At 43.7% G+C, this 19,901-nt stretch overlaps 1 protein-coding gene across 1 annotated transcript in view; it reads right to left on the reverse strand.

The window, feature by feature from the left end:
* TOP1 (DNA topoisomerase I) overlaps positions 1-19,901 on the reverse strand; it is a 66,729-nt gene that overhangs the window by 26,435 nt on the left and 20,393 nt on the right. The window contains exon 3 of the mRNA XM_040575546.1: positions 9,637-9,739. Coding sequence (XP_040431480.1) covers positions 9,637-9,739 — 103 coding nt within the window. The remainder of the gene's footprint in view (positions 1-9,636; positions 9,740-19,901) is intronic.

A 19,901-nucleotide genomic window follows, 5' to 3' on the forward strand; every position in this document is an offset into this window, starting at 1 on the left:
CGCCGCAGTCCTCACCCGGAGCTGTTTCAGCAGCTGGGCCCCAGAAGCACCGCGGCAGTCCCCTGGCTCTGCAGGCCGGGACGGGCACCCACCAGAGGAGCCTCCAAGGCCGTCTGCTCTGCTACAGCTCAGCCTGACATTACAGCACTGCACGCCTAATGCCCCAAGTCGGAAAAGGGGAAAAAGATACCCCCAAGGAAAATAAAATTGAGGTACTTTTTAAATTCAGTTTCACCCCTTTTTGATTTCTGAGACGTTTGGGTAAATTTAGATCGCATTTTCCAACGTTCCCCCTCAACCAGAAAGCAAGCTAGGAAACACCCCTGCTTACAAATGAAAATGAGTTTCTTGTGGAATGACTGGTTGGAGCCAGAAAACGAGGAAATGCTCTCACCATACTCACGGTACAAATTGTAAGGACCGAGCACGTGGCTTAGTCGCGCTGCTGTAGAAGCCAAACAAGAAGCCTGTCAATTCAGTGTGCCTCCAATACGCACCCATATATATGGCTGGGGGCACTCCGGCATCACAGCGGGCTCCAGCAAGCCACAGGCACAGTGGAAATTGGGCTCTCTTCTGCTGGGCGTGGTTAGGCACCAAGCCCGCTGCCTTCCTCACGCTGGCAGTTCACACTCCTCCTCACACTTGCATCTGACAGCACGCTCCATCCCTGCTGCTCTCTGGGACACTCTGCTTCTCCTTCAGAAGACGCAATTTAATGCGAAGCTGTACCAGAAGCAGGCAGCTTCCTTATTTTGGTTATTTCAACACTGAAGTGAAGCCCAAACCAACCTGGGAGAATACAGCCCTGGAAAACAGCAAGCCTGGAATGCCAGGGGGAGGTTTAAAGAATACATAGGCTTTAAGTGTTGTTTCTATAAAAAAATAAAACAGACTGCAGGAGGCTTGGATGTTTGATGCCTACAGAAAGCAAGCAGCATGTTAACCAGCTCCCTTAACGTTTGCGTGTGACTAAGAGGAAGGCAACCAGTCACAAACACGTCAACCCACACCCAGCCGCAGTATAAAGTCCAGCGAGGTTCAGAACCTCACGTAACACCAGCACAAATGGCCCTGAACCTACGAAAGGTTTCAATTATTCAAGCTTAGGGTGGCGCATACTCCAATAAATACACGCTGGCCTTCCAAACCCAAGTGGATAAAGTAAGAAAACTAATCTCTAGAGGAAATCAGTACATTCATATACTGTGTTGCATCAAAAGAGACCAGTAGGAAGAGAAACCAGTTTCATTTTTAACTCTCTAGCAACTTCTCTTTATACTACATATAAAACCAAAGTGAAATGCCTAAACATTAAAAGGCCACTGGCACTCTAGAAATTCTTGCAGACAGACGCACAGCACCACATGTTGGCTGTGAGTGAAGGTTCAACAACTGCAGACTATTCTTACCCAGCAGATCGTGTTGTGTACATGGTGTCATCAAGACATGCAAGTACATACAGAACATCCCGACACTGAACCTCAGAAATCCAGGCGATGCCTGCTACTCTCGCTCAGATTAGACGTTCCAGTTTCTTTATCCTCTTTATTCATCGGTATCTCAGACTCGAGATACCCATTTCGTTCTTCCTTTGCTTCAACTAGATTCACTGAGCAACTGAAAGCACAAAACCCCATGGGTGTTAGCAATCTTTTTTAAACTCAGAAGTCTGGAAATTCTGACCTGACACCTTGTTCTGTTATCTGTATGCAAGACTGGCACCTCGTTCACCAAAGATTAAAGTATTTCAATTACAAACGTGTACCATCATACAGAGGAAAAACAAAAACAAAGAAACACAGGGCTTAGATCCATCTTGCTTTCTGTAAGTCTGCTTACATCTCCCTTTTGACACTTTATTGTTCTTGTTTGGTATTTAAATTCTACTTGCAATAACATGTTCTACTCTGTCAACAGTTTGCATCCCCAAAGCACAGTATCCACTGCCATCAATGGGGTTAGCTCTCTAGGGTACAGCTCATGACTGTGCCTGTTGCTTGGGAATTTGGAATAGAAAGATTATTATTATTTTTTTTAAAAGGTAAGTTTTCAGAAGCACCATGCTCATTCTCACTGGCAGCCAAAAGCACTAGCTTTCAGTGTGCTGAGTAGAGCCCAGGAAGTACACAAAATGTGACTAAAAGCAGATTAATAGATGGCAATCTACACCTGCAAAGCTAAAACTGAAAAAGGCAGAAAATCCCATTGGCCTAGAAAAGCAGTGACAGTCTTTACGTGTGCTGAATGCTTACACGCTACTGCGGGAAGAAAAAAGTGCTAAAAACTTTTGGTTGCTTCAGTAGAAACCTGAATGATGTCCCTGTTGAGAGGGCCACCATCACGGCCACCACTGAAAAGCAGTATGCAGTCTAAAGCTAACATTTGCCATCACTGGAGTCAGAAGCAAGATGGCTGGATTCCTGACTCAGTCTGTCCTCTTTTTTTTTTTTTTCTTTTCTTAAATAAATCACAAGACCATCCTTCCTCTTTGCTTTGCAGCAAGCACTGAAGCAGATTTCTCACTGAAGCAACACGGGCTCAGATAACCCAAGATAAGTCGGTCTCTGGTTTCGCTCCGCAGCTTCGTTTTCAAAACAACAGCGTTGGTGGCCAGACCTGAGGCCCTGGTTTTTGGCCCTGGTATGCGATGGAAGAAATTCCCCAGGTGACACGAAGAGATGAAGGCATGTGCTACTCTTCCCTGGGAGCGCCTGAAATCTGCGTCTCTTGATAAAGCTCGTTTGGGAACACGCTGACAACAAAGTCACCAACCAACAATCCTAAAAAAAAATAAGTTATTTTTCTCCAAAAGCAAAGCAAGTTTGTCACATACCAACTTCAGCCAGCAAGCTGAGCAGCTTTAGTCTTTCAGTTAGCTAAGACACTTATGCGAGCCTCCAGGGGAACACAATTTAACCACCACGCTAATCTCGAAAGAAAAGAGAAGGCAACAGGATGCCATCCTTACCCTAAAGTAGAGGCTTCAGCCTTCCATCAGAAAGCTATTTCCAGACATCCTCAAAGCTATTATTAGGAGGGATTGGGAACAATTTAAAGATCCGAAGTCTGTCTTCCTTGCCAATTCAAAATCGGAGGAAAAAACTCACTTTTCTTTAAAAGCAAACAAACAGAACAACTGAACAAGAAGGGCTCGATACCACAGGCACCCAGATATTTTTTATCCTGAATCCCTGTCTCAGAGCACTGCGGATCCTTTGCTGCACATACCTTTCTGCCAACAAACCAGCTTCGAGTCACTGAGGTAGGACGGCAAAACCCCCAGAAGACAGGCAATTTCACTGCAAGCGAGCCTGACGAGAGGACAACCGGCGACAACACACTTGTTCACACGCTGGTTTAGAAATGCCCAGCCTCGCCGGCAACACCAGACCTTCCTTTGCACCCCGGCCATTACAACTGAAGCACCGCAACAGCACTCCAAGTTCTGCACCTCCGGCAGTGCTTAATGCTGCCAACCTGCTCCACTCATCGTTTTTAACGTAAAGTACAAGCGAGTAGGATACCGTAACACCACCATGGTGCAGGCAGAACCAGGGATTGCACCACCCAGGGACATCCCATGGCACTGGCGTAGTTCAGACAAAGGGCGGACAAGTAGCAGTGCATCTCCTAGCGCACTGCAAGCTTTTTGCTAGCATGCTGCCTCAGAGTTTTAGCGTGAGCAAGGGCATTGGAAGGCCCTGGAGCTTTCAGGATGACGTGCCCAGGGCAATAAACCTAACAGAAGCGACCCTCTCCCCTGCAAGTACAGCTGCGGTGCCCGGCGAGGATGCCCGCGGGAAGGCAGGAGAGGGAGGGAGAGCAGGCACCTGGCAGCAGCTGCTTCGGCTGCGACCACTTGGGCAAGCCGCGAGTGGAAAGTGCTTCCAAAGAGCGGCAGATGTGCCGCTCACAGCTTCCTTCTCCGAACTACAACAGCTTCGCCGTAATTCAGTGCTGCATTCTTCAGGTGCCATTCGTGTACGTTAATAATCCCTTCCCAGGCCCTCTTCCATTCCAGCTTCAGAATCACAAGCTGGGAAGGGTGCTTTATCTAAAGCGTCTCTTATTTCTCCTCTCTCATTTTCTCAGCTGTAATTAGCTTGTGACTGAGAAGCTGCTACTAGCAAGCAGCAGAGCCTGCCGCGAGCAGAGCTCCGCTTGCCTCCTCGCTAACTGCTGCAGCACAACTGAAGCGTAAAATAAAAGGAAGCTGTGACTTTAGCTAAATCTGAAAACACAAAGGGACAAAGCCTACGTCACGCGGCCCGTGTCTCCTTTGACGTAGCATGGTACTAATGGAAAAATGGGCTCACGTGCAGACTAACGCATACCAAGGACTGGCTGGCTGTGCGGGGAGAGTTTCAGGAACAGGAGGCACCCCAGCAAAGGACAAGTTTTCAGCTGCCTTGCAGTGTTTAGCGCTCGCTGCTAGAGAGCTGTCGTATGGTACTACAGGGTATGACCACGTGAGCCTCGATGGTTCTGCTGGGATTTCAGCAATATGGTAAAAATCTGAAGCCATTTTTTCCCAGAGTTGGAGTCTTTCCTTCGGTGCTCACAGATAAGAGATCAAGCTTTCAGCAAGGGGAACGAGATAAAAAGCTGCATTAATCAATAGGTGATAAAAATACTCGGAAGTCAAATACTCCCAGCACACTGAGATGAGGATCAGGCAGAGCAAGTACTTTCTACGCCTGTGCTAGAAAATCAGGTACACCATTAAATGAAAAAGCAGAAATTTTTGCTACTAGAAGGGATCACGTTAGAAAGCTAATGGAGGTCAACTGTGCACTCAAGAGGGGGAGAAAAACCGAAGCACCCACACCAGGGGAACAGGGGCGCTGAAACCCTAAGACAGATCTCTCTGCCTCTTCGTGCCCCACATGCACACAGTTCCTCGCAGTTCGGGATCACGTAATAAATCAGTCAGGAGGTGTGTGAGATGCCAGAACTGAAATTTATTTTCATTCACCACAAGCAAATGCCTTGGATCTGTTTTTCCTAGCAAAACCACAAAACTCAGAAGATGCCAGTGAAGATCAGGTCTATAAATCCCGTATGTTCCCTGCTTCTGTTCATCTCAAGCTGTGATCACAGCAGATTTTGTAAACGAAGGGAATATGCAATCTGACAGAGGATTTTTTCCTGCAGCTCAGATGCCTGTCACACTGACAGCAGGGATCAGCACTGCGAGAGGAGCCCCTTTACTCCCGTTCACTGTCACAGCCATTTCTGCACGGCGCAGGCCACGCTCCACGCAAAGCCCAAGACACCCAGCAGAAAGACACTCATTACTGTGAACACTTCAAAACCAATCTCTTACGCGCCTTGGCTTCAGAGGGACCATTATTTCATTATTTTACATGGTCTCCTTGTTTGAAATGCTCACTCCCAGAGATCAGAAACCTATTGCCACATCAGATTTGTTTCATTTTATTTTTTTTTAACTACCGGCATTTATATTTAATGAGTGTGTGTAAGATTTTCTTTGGGGAATCAGGAAATAAAGGGTTGAGAAAAGGAACAAAAGAAAACACTTTGCTTGATAGCGATTGCTTGATAATGATGTGGATTTATTCTCTGAGTTTTGTTTTATGGGCTTTACACTTTCTTGGAGGGTGAAAGATCTTTGAGAAGACCCTCATGAGGCACAGAAAGGCTCTCCCAGTTCACTACAGCTACAAGGAAGTGATTAAGGTACAAGAGTGTCACCCTCTGAGTGGGAATGGAAGAAAGCAAGAAGCAAAATTAGGAAGTTCCACATCCCAGTCCACACACTTCTGCCGTATGAAATTAAGATAATCTATTTTAGGTATTTCTGGGATTTATCTTGACAGCGTAGATCCTTCCTTCAAAGTCTGGATACAGGAAACATTTATTCGGGAGCTTTTCTGCCTTCTTGACGTAGGTTTTATTTTAAAAACCTTGTTTTAGTACCGGGCAGGAGATGAAATGGTGAAACTACCGCAGACAGACATTAAAAATGATCTGCTTTGGATGCAACCAGACGATGCTCTAAAACTGCATGCAATGCGTGACGCAATACCAGACTTCTCAGGAAGCAGTCAGGGGATGCTTCACACGCTGCACAACACATCACACAGGTACAAGCCCAAGTTTCTCCAGCAACAACGGCTTGGATTTCTGCTAACACACAGCTCAACCTCTTTAAGAGCTAAAAAAGATACAGAACATCTCCTGCAATATAAAAGCTGATGACTTGAAGTCCAGAATGGAACTTCTCAAGGATTGAGTGCAATTCTATTAATCTAAGAAAATTTTCTAAAAGATTCATTTTCAGTTTTAGCAAGAGGTTTGTATCAAATGCTGTAAGAACTCCCCGTACAGGTAGAAACCGTTGGAAAATCCCACATTCTTGGTACCTTGTATGTTTTGTCTAATTTCTAGTGGAGCAACAGCTATTTTCACTCACATTTCATTGCCAAATGCAAAACGTATGGCTATTGGGATTCTCATTAGCAGGGCAGAGCCTCTCAGAGCCTACCAGCCACTGCCTCTGCTCACCTGCTGTGCTTTACAACTTCCTCCAAGAAGAACTCTGTCTTGTTACGTCACAGCAAAGACAACCCTTTAGACAGGGGACAATTCTCCGGTATTTCCCTGCAAAGCAGCTTCCTCCCCTCCAATTGCTGGTAAAAATCAAAAGCTATTAAAAATGGCCAAGTGATCAATAGTCCCCTTAACCTGTTCATTGCAAGCTGTCTGCTTAGCAGCAAGATAGCGAGAGGCGCTTGACAGTCACTGAAATGATTCCCAACTATTTCACACCAGTCGCACAGTCACAGAGGCCATCCTAAAACCCAGGCTTCTCATTTACTCTTGGTTCTGTCCAAGGAAGTAGTTTTGTACAGCAACCGTATTAACAGAGCCATAACTGAAGTTCATCGAGGAGTATGTGCAGGACCAGCAGGAGTTTCAGGATGGATGCTGTTGGTTTTTGCCCCCTCCCAGGTTCACGTTCTGTTTAACCACCCCAGGTTTTGGATTAGGATGAAACTCCACATTTTCAAAGACAGGACTTCTAACTGTACACTTCTGCAGCTTGCTCCAGTCCTTCCCCATCCTGTCCAGTAACTCACTAGTCTGCTCCCTGCCATCCTTGGAGTCTCACCTTCCACATCAACACTTGGCACTCATCGGGCCACAAGAACATGCTCCATTCAGGTCCTTCCAGAAGCTTCCCTCTAAGTAATTCCATGCTCATCACAGATCTTCCTCCACCCCCATGCTGTGAGCTGTTGGGCTATCTCCTCCATAAGACAATTGTTACCTAACTCTAACCCTTACAGGGGCAGCTTAATATTCATGGAATTACATGCATGACAGCTGAATCGAAAGACTCGGAGAGGAAGTGCTTAAATTTCAGTTACGGGGTCAGTTATTTCTAAAAGGTTTGTTAGAAGACAGCTGGGCTTGCACCGCCAGTGGCCACACGCCTCGTGCACGAGTGAGCACGAATGGGGCAGTGCAGATCTTAGAAGACTCCTGAAGGATGGATCCAACCAGAGCACTGCACACGTTTCTGCGTACGTTATCTTCCCTGAATGACACCTCCATGATTCAGCAGTCCAATACGTTAATTTTTAAGGTGTCGGTTTTAAAACGCAGGAAACACCATAGAAAAATGTTGCAAGCTGTGCACTCAGCCTGGGGAACTGTCCCACCCTGTGCAGCGGCCTGAGGGGCAAGGCAATATCATGTAATCTCTTCCCAAAATACGCCTCAAAGAACAACCCTGCAAAACATGCATTCAGTCACGTTATCCACACAGGTGCGTCCTTTTATGAAAGGAAAAATGCAGTATATCGTGCTCAAAGAACAAACGAATATTTAAATGAAAATAACTGGAAGCTTTAAGCGCAGTGTCTAGAAAAAGTGCTACCTTTCTTACAGGGACTTCAAGGCAATGCTGAAGGGAGGGAGGAATTATTTCAAGATAAAGAATGTTTACATATCAGCTCATGACAAAGCTACAACTCACACAACACATTAGCCATTCTTATCTCCTTTTTAATGTTTTGTTATTTATTATTTACACAATTAGCACTGGGCAGCTTCAACTTACAAGCCATAATTAGTTGGTGAAAAATATTTCTTCCAGTTAAAAATATCCTTCCACCTCCTACACAGAGAAAGCCAAATCATTAATGAATTCTGGAAGTTTGAAAAGATCGTGCTTACATTACTCCTTACAAAAGAATGTACTTTGCTAAGATTGCAGGAGAATGGTTTCCAAGTGAAGCGATAAACACTTGGAAATGTGAGGCAAAATCAGTTTTGGAGCACATGCTTGAATATAAGAAAAACCAGAAAACACAGCAATAGAAATACATGAGAAAAAGAAAAGTGCAAACAATGTGTCCGAAGCATTTAGTCTTTGCCATGGAAGCCAGTAAATGCTGCAACTTAATTTGCCTAGATTTTTTTTTTCCTGTCATCCATTTGTGGAGAAGAAACTAAAGAAAGCTATACAACTTCTTAAAAGGTCACAGGAAAAGTGTGACCCCAATAAAACAAACCCACTGCTCAGCACACACTCATTTTTTTCTTTGCTTCTTAATAGAAGTTGTTAATACAGACTACTCATTTGTTTTTAGTTTGTGTTGTCACATTTGTTGTCACATTTGCACAGCCATTAGTTAAGAACATTTGCTTGGCCATAACCAACACTCCCTGCCGTTCACCAAGTGCTGGGACAGAAACTTACCCTCCAGTGCCTGATTTGCAAATACTCAACGTAGACTCCATGGCACTTGCATGTCAGGAGTTACAACTAGGAAAGCTTCTCTGTGTAACGTCCTGTGTGTGACACAGCTGCCCCACTGTGTTATACCAAGTCACCAAGGACAGACCTGCATATTCCGGTTCTTATAATTCACACCTTACGTTAGGAGATAGGCTGGACTATGGAACCCACCACCACTGCAAGTGCCCCCATCATCGCAGAGTAAACAAATGCTTATCTTATGTTCAGTGTGGATGATATTGCAGGTGAGTCCCGTGACACACATTCCCCAGACAGTGGCAGTGCAGTTGTCATGCAGACCAGACAAACCAGCAGGCAATCCTTTCAGATTTATCATCTAACCCAGCAGCTGAGACGTGCTCATAATGCCTGGCAAATGTAAAAAGGATTGCCCCACAAGCTGCCTGACAGCGCTGAGATATTCAGTCGGTATAGGAAAAGGCCAAGGACATTGCCATCACTCCAGGGGACCATTTTTCCAGATGCTACTAATTATTAGGAGACTGAGTAGTCACATCAGGTTCATCTATGCTAAAACAGCAGGGTTTACAGCAACACTTATGAGTGCTCCACGTTTCTGACAAACAATTGCAAACACACAAAAGATTACAACCAAAATTCATCAGTCTCCATGAAGATGAGGTTAAACTAGTTTTCACCTTCAGTCACACTATGCTGCAATAATCTTATATACAAAAATATTGGATCCCATTTGCAAGATGCACAGCTTAAGCTACCCATATAGAAATAGAAATGCATGCAATTACATAAATTTAGACTTTAATCACCTACACTCGTAAATTCTAAGATTGCATGAGCAACAGAGGTTTAGCCTACGAGGGTTTGGTCAATTTTTTCCTCACCTATTACTGTGCTTGGACTTTTCCCGGTCTTTTTCCTTGTCCTTCTTGTGCTCTTTGTGCCGGTGTTCTCGGTCTTTGTGTTTATCTTTGTGTTTGTGAGAATCTGCAAGCAGAGAGGCAAAAAAAATTAAGAAATGAAGTTGGGAGAAAACTCCATGCCTCCCTCATGAACCTCTGCATGTTTCCCCACCCCATTCCAGTATTTCGTGAGATACAAAATTTGTAACAAAAATCTTAGTTTTCAGAGGTCCTAAATGGATTCATTGTTCCTGCAGGACAAGTTAATTTACCTTGGCAACAGCTGCATTTATACGGTCCTTAGTTCAACGATCTTTAAAACCTTTACAGATCCTGAAGAAACATGACCCATTTTGTTAACTAGTTAAGTATGGCTATAGCAAGTTGAAACTTTCTGCAGAGATGGGAAACCTAGCTTCCTATGCCTGTCAATATTTCATGTCAAATAGATTACAAGGATACAGAAACCGAGCATAAAGCTGAAACGTTAGGCTTGCTGAATCTAAAATGTAGTCGCTATTTCCACAAGTATCTAGTCTAGACAAAGAGCACCAATGCTCCCCCCCCCCCTTAAAATCATCTTATTTTTATGCCCACATGGCATGACAGGCACAGAGCGAGGGAAAGATCAAGTGATGAAGGAAGAGGAAAACAAAAGATGGAGGAAGAAAAACAGACAGGGAACTCTCTCCTCCTGCCATCTCCTGCAGGAGACACTAGGAGACACTTACCTCCCTTCCATAACAGGGCCCAGAAAGTGCAATGGGAGAGCTGTAATGAGCACATGCTGGTGGAAACCCACCTACACAGGTCAGGACTGGTCCAATTTAAGTGACGAGTCAGAAATAGGAGATGGCACACATACTGAGTGTACACAAACACTGTAATTTTAGTGGTATCAATTTCTACTGCCAGTAACATTTTCCATCCGCGGTGACAACTGCACCGTGCAATAAACAATGAGGTCCTTCCAAAGCACCAAAGAAAACAAGATCCGCCAAAGCGAAAGAGCAACAGAGTTGGAATTTTAACTAAGCACTGACAAGCATTTTTAGGCCCATAAATGTTCTTTATAAGTAGATCAGGAAGGAGCTGAGGCTGAATTAGCACCTCAAACCCAGGACAAAAGGCACAACCACCTACAGGCAAGGTCACTCCTGTAACCCATGCCAAAACACTCCCCTCAACTTCTCTTTTTTTTTTTTTTTTTGTACACATTTCTCAAGCAACTAAAATTAAATAGCTCTTCAGGATACCTAAAAGGCTGTGATGACTTTGGCAACTGCTTTTGGATAATAGTGCCAGCACTTCCACCACAGATCTTGGATGTGAGGTAGTCATGATTAATCAGTTGTAAAGATGTTAACATGCCTCTAAAAAGGCGACTGCCCCCATATGAGAATAGGAAACTGCAACAGAAGGAGTTTGAGATTTCCCCAGTCCCATGGGAAATGCACTGCAGAGCCAGGAACCGCTTCATCCTCCATGTCTTTTGCCACAAGTTCATTTTTCTCCTTACCTGACACCAGTGCTTCCAAACTCAAAATATTCAACCGGTTTTTGGGGGGAGCCCCCCAGTCACACATTTCCACAGATCGCAACCTGCTGCTGCCCTAACTTCAGGTGCTGCTTTCAGACACCTGCAGTAAAACAGCACAAACCAACACACGAATGTCGACGTTGAAGCCTCCAACTTGCCTTCTGCCTCGATCCTCCCAAACTTGGCTACACTTCCCGGTGCTGCCCTCCACGCCATATATACATTTGAAGAGCAAGATTGAATTTTCTGTCCTTTGATACCCAGGTACGTGGCAGGATTTGTGCAACATTTGGCGTTAGTGCATAACCACCTCAGAGTTTGCAAGTACCCAAACAACAAAACCTATTTCCCAGCAACCTCTAACGAACTGTGCAGGGACCGGACACCTACGCTCTCTGAAGTGCCAAGAAGCAATTTCTTGGTACCCTTCTCCTTCCCACCAGGACAACACACATTTCACTGGCAAAAGTGTTTTCGCAGCACATTTCACACTTCAGATTCTTCAATTTAGCCAGGAGCTGGAAGTTCAGGCTGTTTGCAAACTGCCTGCATTTTATTCCACAGAGTTCACTCCCCAATTCCTAAAGCACCGGCTGAAGCGAACAGCCATCTATTGACACTTGATGAGTAGGTAAATCGCTAGAAAAAACATCACGATGCTATACATAGAAATACACACACACATTTTACAACATACTCATTTTTTAAGGGAGCAGAAACCAACACGCATTTTTTTTTTTATAACAACAAACTGATGGAAAATGTGTGCAACTATTCAGTGCTATTCTCTTTAGAGCTTAGAGCCACGTGATCATTTTTTGCAAAACCTCACGAAACGGAACAGTCTTTTCCTTTCATCTCCAGATGCCCTTCCAACTGACTTGTGCTTTCCAGCTGAATTAGTATTTGCTTTTGAGAAGTAGTTCTAGGGCCATACCCATGGAGTCACTGGAGCCCAACAACGCAATCCTCTGCACTGCTTACAATAACTCATTGCTTTCAGGCAACGCAAGCCTGGTACAAGAGTGAAAAAAAAAATTTAAACTAGCTCTGCTTGGTGGCATTTGTCTTCCCTAGCTTTCCATTGCTGAAAGACTTCTAGCAGAAAGGCCTTTTTATAGAGGTATTCTGGCTAAAAGGCAGGCTTTAGCGGCTGGGGAACAGAAGGTTGTGTGCGTGGTCTTGCAAGCAGAAGACAAAAGCTGGCGGGAGAGCTTTAACCTGAGTGCAGTCAATACTGGATACGTACTGGGCCTCTCAACACACCGGACAACACCTGAAATTCAGTACTTCCATGCAGGCAAGCATACTACCTCCCAGACACATCTCCTAAGAATTAAATTACTCTGGAATATTTGCCTAGTGCTCAGACTCGATGCTGTTGCTTTCTGACACCATGCCATAAGGTAGGTTAAGACTGAGAACTTCTAAAGCTTTTATTAAATAATCCTGAGCTGACACATGAACATCACCAGAAGGCATTAAAGCTCTCAGATTTTTTTTATTTTTATTTTTTTGAGGGAGGAGCTGAACGCAGTTCAGGAGACTGGATTGCTAAAAAGGACACAATGGCACGTCATATATTTTTTTCCAGACTGGCTTTATCTAGCAGACCAAATTGATGGTTATTTGGTGGCTGACAAAACAAGTTCAGCTATTGCAGTTTGTGTCCCCACTTCACAGAAACCAGTATGACATCCTCTCCACCACATTACACGGGCAGCAGAAAACTGAATTTAGAACGAAACTTTAGGACACAATGGAGCTCCTCACACCAAACCTCATTAATACGGAAGCGATCAATGGAAATGCTCATGACTACCGTCTATATCTTCTTTGATGTGCTTAGTGTATCAATTCCTAGCAGAATCCTTCAGCCTCCAGTAACTCTCCCCCAGCTTGCAGCCGACTAACAATTGACCAGATCCAGCCTCACATGAGCTGGAGTGAGGTCAGACACTATCACACACATTTACATTTGTTTCCTGCCTTTTATGTCTTTCCTTATGTCTACTCCCTCTCGTGCTAAACAAGGAGATAAATACGACTGCTTCTCCAGGAGCATTAGCAGACTCCAGTATCTACTGTGAGCAAAGTTCAAATGCCCAAACGTCCGTGTGACATTTAAAGGATTTCAGAAGTCAATGAGTCTCTCCAGCATCAAGGTTACAGTAGGGACAGGGGTTACGCTCACTGGGCAGGGATCCACCACCCCTAAGGCTCTCCCTTTGGTATCCACTAACCCAAACAGAGCGTTTGGCATCTCTTCTGTTCTAGAGAGCTTGATGTCTCTGGCACTGGATGCCTGTCTGTTAATGCTGAGCCTGGTATGTCTCCAAAAGATTACCGCAGTCCCCCTGCTATTCCTGCCTTTCCCTCTGTACCTCCAACAATCATGAGCAGCTCTGCATTTTTGTATGTTGATTCATCTTTGAACTCTGTTTAATTACAAGGACGCCTGATTTAGGGATGGGAAATTCTAAGCACTTTTGGTCTGTGGCCCTGTTTTGTCGTCTCCCCCCCCCGCCATTAAGTCTCTGGGGAAAGGCTGAGTCATAACCGTATTTGCAATACTTGTATACACGTATTACTGGAACAGTGCAGTTTTACTCTTTATCCAGGAACAGAGCTGTAAAAGGCCAGGCATCTATTTAACTACAGCATGATGAGAAGAGAGCTGCAGGAAGAGAAAGCCCTCCTGCGGTGGGCAGTCGGCACCTGGGGAGGCAGCGTGCCAGCAGCCTCCTCCTCAATGGGACTGACCCTGGCCTTAACGGGCTGGGCTGGCCACAAAACCAATGTACAGGGAACTATACTCTTTTAATTCATACGAAAAAATCGTTTGCTTTTAAAATCCTTTTGAGCACTCTTCTTTCCCCGCTCCCCCAATAAAGTTTACTTACGTATCAAGGGAAGCAGGCCTACTCCTTACATTAATATTTCAGTTTTTGTGGCAACATTTCTAGTTGAACCCTGAAATCGCATAGAGGGACATAGGCTCTTGTACAACAAATCAGCGCAGCTAGTAATATGATCTGGGAGAATATCGTTGGCTGTTTGCTTTAGAATCATCTTTTTAAGTGCTGAAAAAAGGATGAGAGCAACAATCTGGCCCTTCTCATTTCTCTTAAACTAAGTGAGATAGCTGGCAAATTAACACCTGGTAACTCCAATTCCTCATCAACAGTAGCTTTTTAAGATAAATCTACTAGCCTTCCGTATTTGCCATCTTTGGGTTCATGTTCTTGTAAGCTTTTTCAAGTACAATTTGAATACTTTATCAACCTGTTTACAGACAGGTTTCTGCCAACAGTCTGTTCTTTTGTTATATTTTGCTAAGTTTTGGGGATAAGGGATTTTTGTATTTTCCTTCTGGTTCCAGCAATACCCCACTTGTTTCTCTCCATTAGACAGCCTAGAAATACCTCATCTAGTAAGTATGCTGATACTTTGTCTGTTCAAAGCACCATCTACACTGATGTCCAGAATGGCAATTTAAGCTTACTTGATTCTTGGGACTGAAATCTGTCTCCAAATCCGAAGACATAGTATGAAGAAAGGGGGGAAAAGTCACACTACCATGTCAAAAAAACATTTTAACTACTTGTTACTTCCATGACACTTCTGCTTTAGCAAATGGGCTGAAATTTCTGCCCCAGGTCCAGTGCCTTGATACTAGTTACAGGTTACAAGAGAAACATACAAGCTTTTAAGACTTTCTCAGAATCATTGGTATATAGGAGTGTGGTGTGCTTTCTATTACTGGGACTTTTATCCATCTCAAACTTGAAGCACAAGCAAGAAATCCTTCGCAATTGCAATAGAGGATGTATTGTGTTACAGCAGGGTGATTGTATGTATGCAACTTTTCAGTCTCTTCTCTGGAAAGGGGAAGAAAGTCTTAACAAACAAAAACAAAAAACCCTTCAGTTCCACTGCTAAATTATGCAGCTGAAAGAGATAATTCAGTAATACTGGATTTGTTTCAAAAACTGGTCAAACCGAAATCTTCTCTCAAGAGCTGTCCTCACCTGAGAAATTGGTGGTCTCTTTACAGCTGAAACACCTCTTAGAGCATTTACTACACAACTACAGCATTTTTACAGTTTAGCCTAATTTCCTTCTCACTTGTTGTGACATAAAAGTAAGCAAAGCAAAAAGACCCTGTATTACCTCAATGAAACAATTTCACAGATTTTTCTCCTCCTCCCAGGCTCTTCCCAGAAGCAGTCATCTTGAAGTGTAGATGATCAGAAAAAGGCCTCTTACCTTCAAGTTTTATAAGTCAAATTTTACCATTTGTTACCATTTATTTTGCTAAATCATATTACTTCTGAGTTCTAATTTCCCATATACAGGGTATAAAAGACTACTATTTGATTCATTAAGGTTCAATTGGTTAAATGATGCCTGGAAGGGCTATGAATGCTCAAACACGTGAACGTAGTTCAAGGTGTCTAAAACACTCTTCATATTCCTGGCAAAGAACATGTACTTTTGCCTCAGGCATCTGATCACAACAGTTTAATGTTGGAGCAACTTTGACAACATATAGATTACACTTGCAAGTAGAAAGATTGTAACATTCAGTCAATATCAAAGATCTTTAACATGAACAGTGATGTGGTTGGCAGGTTACCTAAGCAAACAACTGCTATTCCATGTGTGTAAAGGTTGCTTTGTGAGGCTCTGGTCAATTTATAAACCATTCATTTGAGAAAGGAGCTACTGTGTGGAGATGCAGAAACCCATTTGAAGAACTCATACGGCTGTGTCTGAGAGCGTTGTCCAAATGCTTCTTGAACTCCGGCAAGCTTGGTGCGCTGACCACTGCCCTGGACAGCCTGCCCCAGTGCCCGATCACCCTCTGAGTGAAGAGCCTTTCCCTAACACCCAGCCTGACCCCCCCCGTCCCAGCTCCATGCCGTTCCCTTGGGTCCTGTCGCCATCCCCAGAGAGCAGAGCTCAGCACCTGCCCCTCCGCTCCCCTCGTGAGGGAGCTGCAGGCCGCCATGAGGCCTCCCCTCAGCCTGCTCTGCTCTGGGCTGAACAAACCCAAGGACCTCAGCCACTCCTCATACAACTTGCCTTCCAGACCCTTCACCATCTTTGTAGCCCTCCTTTGGAGGCTCTCTAATAATTTTAAGTCTTTCTTACGTTGTGGCACCCAAAACTGCACACAGTGCTCGAGGTGAGGCCACACTGGTGCAGAGCAGAGCAGGAGAATCCCTTCCCTCGCCAGGCTAGCCATGCCGTGCCTGAGGCACCCCAGGACATGGTTGGACTTTTGGGCTACTGGGGCATGCTCCCGATTCATATTTGGCTTGGCATTGACCAGAAACCCCAGATCCCTTTCTGCGGGACTGCTCTCCAGCCTCTCGTCCTCATCTATACATACAGCCAGGGTTGCCCCATCCCAGGTGCTGAATCTGGCACTTGGTCTTGTTAAACTTCATGCAATTAGTGATTGCCCAGCTCTTTTAATTTGTCAAGATCTCTCTACAAGGCCAGAGACCAGTGTGGAAGAGCTTTATATTTTTCTACAATGTTTGTATTGCAGTTGGAGAAAGTCACAGTATGATCATGGTGTTCCAGTAATTGATTACACGGTTTCTGGACTTTGTTTAAATGGATTGTCATTGCTGTAGCTGAAAAAAAGGGGAAGAAAACCTATTGTACAGAAAACAGAATTGCATCCAGGTATCAGGGACAACATCTGTATGCAGCTAGAAGTCTCAAAAGCAGCAAAAAACATACCAAACATACCCAGAAGGTGTTTTACAGACAGATGATGGTATTGTGGATGATACTCTGGAACACAAAACCATAATCTAAAATAAACTTCCCATGTGAAACTGGATAAGTCACTTACTGGCCTAATGGCCCTATTTACGCAACTACAGAATACACATAAAACATTTACCCTGGAAAGGTATTGCTTGTCTGTTTGCTGTGCTGTTTTATTTCTCCAATAGCTGGCTGCAAAATATTTGGAGTCCTGAAATGAGAGTGACTAAAACACCGAGACCAGGATTTGAGACCCCCATAGCCATTACCTCGATCAGAGTAATTCACCAGAACATCATCATCTGATCTGACTGAAATACAGTTTGGGCAAGCAATGCTTCCTAAGCGTGACGTTCAGTGAAAGAAGCAGGACCGGGCGTTCAGTTTGTGCCAAGAAAGGAGGGAAACCACTACAACAACAAAACAAGATTGCTGGGCTTCCAATTCCTTGTTTTGAGTGCCATAATTAAAAGAACATGTACACCTTTCAAAATCAACTTCACGCGCAATCCTTTACCTACAGTGTTGAAAGGCATCTCCGCAATCAACACTGCTGCAGATTCTCTCTGGCCTGTTGTGTACTTTTATGTATTTTATTATTTACACAATAATATTTTGCATTTTATTATTACACAGATGTGCCTGTACACTAGACAGCCTATTCTGACTCTAAATAGATATCAAAGCTATTTCTAAATACTCAAAAACCCTTTCTGAAGTCAAATTCAAATGAAGTACAGTTGCTGTGCTACCACAAACTTACTTTGCTTCAGGCGTATCATTGGATCAGGTGCACCAGTCCAGGGAGGCTGACACTTTCTTAACAATGCTTAAAGAAACCTCTCTGTTTTCCCTGATAAACTATAGTAAGACACGAATTTTATGCTTTACTGCCAAACATCTAAATCAATTTTGACTAAACACAAGTGGAAAGCAGCTCTTGGTTGGAAGCTTCATATACTCATCATTTATTTTCCAAACGTACAAGGGAAAAAATAGAGGAAAGAGACAAGAAAGCTTCATTGAGAGCAGTGTCTGGAAAAGTACAACAGAATAAGCAAACAGTTCATCCTAAGGCAGTAACTTAATAATAAACTGACTCCAGCAAAGTGCATTCTCCCTTTTCCAAGGGTTCAAATGAAGACATATATCAACACTGAGTAGATTTGAGTCAACCTGTTTTCCCGGGTAGTTCTTCCAAGACAAAGAACTGCTGCATCCTCCTCTCCTGTTCACAAAGGAGTCCACCAAGCAAACATCTGGGCTGAGCCAGAACCGACCACACTACTTGGTATCCTGCAGTTCTGCTTTCCTAAAGCTTGAAAACTGCCTAATTCTGATGGGAAGAGTAAAGCCAGTGACCTTACAGCCCCTCTCCATACTTTTCAGTTATTTGAGTCAAGATACACCAGAGGGGCAGACAGATATTGTGTTTTTTCCCTTAAAAGGATTTTGCTGGGATACTTGGCTTCAGAACAAGACAGACCCCTTAGTTGCTGCATTCTTCATTAATCTTGTAATCCGATAAATAGATAAATTGCTGAAGAAACGTCTCCAGCCTCTGTCTATAGGAATAGAATAATTCCTGTGAACTTATTGAGAAGTTCCACTTTCTCTCCAGTGAAGTTTTGTTATGCAAGGATCTTACACAGCTTTTAAAATACAAAGTTTGCAAAACAAGATTAGCACACCTTCTGCTCCACCGAAACCCCAGGGCAACTTCAATCTAAGGAAGAAAGGTAAACAATGTGACAGAAGTGCTAACAGGGAGAGAGCACAGTGGCACAGCACCAAGTCTGCAAGCTGAGCTGCACGCTCGTTTATCCTTCCAAAAATTTAAAGCTTATCATGGATAGGTTAAGGAGGCCAGAAAAAAAAAAAAAAAAAAAAAAAAAAAACCACAGACTGATCATTCCTATCTTGTGTGACTGAGGCCTCAGGGACATGAATGAAGTTAACCTGAAGCAAATGTCACTGCTGGCATTTCATCAATCTAAACAAACCTGCAGAAGTTGGGTAGATAAAACGACATGCTGTGAGAGCTTATTCAGAAAGGGAAGGGCAGATATTCTTCAATACACTTGTTTTGAGCCCTTTTTTTTTCCCCAGCTGGATTAATCACTCAGTTTCTGTGCACCAAATATTTTCACCTGCTAGGGAAATACTAAATTCTCTGATTATCAGCAATTAACGCTTAAATAATTGAGATGCTCTGTGTTACAAAGGGACAATGACCTTACATTGCTATACTGAATGTATTCTGCAGCAAATCAACAGCACAGACAGCAGCAAGTCTAATGACCTGTCAGTGCCTTCTCCATGGCCTCTTCTGAAAAAGGTGGCATGTTCACATACGACTATTCTGCAGCATATCTTAGTCATTGAGTGAAAAAACACAAAATCACTGCAAGAACAATTGCACTAGAACACATTACACAAAGGACAAGAGTGGGGAAGCCTTATAAAGCATGAAAATACATGTTTGATCAGTAGAGAAAGGCTAAATTAAGAGCTGCTTCTTACACATGCCAAAGGGCTCCCGACTGAGAGGCAACAATGAAGTTTCAACCCACTATTTGCATTCAAAAATGAAAAAAAATTCATTGTGAACAGAAACATGTGTTTCCAGGGATTCCCAGGACGTAAAACATTCTCCTGTAATTGCATAAATAAGAGTCAGAGAATGAAATCCATTAATATGCTTCCATTAACCAAGCAGAATAAAATAAAACAGCAAGTCAGAACTGCCAGCATCAGCACACAGCTTAAAAACCTCCTAGCACGGAAGAGAGGAAAGTCAGGAGTAGTCTCTTAAGAAAAGCAGGTAAGAATCACCCTGTTCTCGCCCCTAGCAAAGTTTATTCTTATATGGCGACACTATCTTATGGGTAGAAGTACTTTCCATAGCCTCCTCCATTCA

Source organism: Cygnus olor, chromosome 16, assembly GCF_009769625.2.
Source record: "Cygnus olor isolate bCygOlo1 chromosome 16, bCygOlo1.pri.v2, whole genome shotgun sequence".
Classification (NCBI taxonomy): domain Eukaryota; kingdom Metazoa; phylum Chordata; class Aves; order Anseriformes; family Anatidae; genus Cygnus; species Cygnus olor.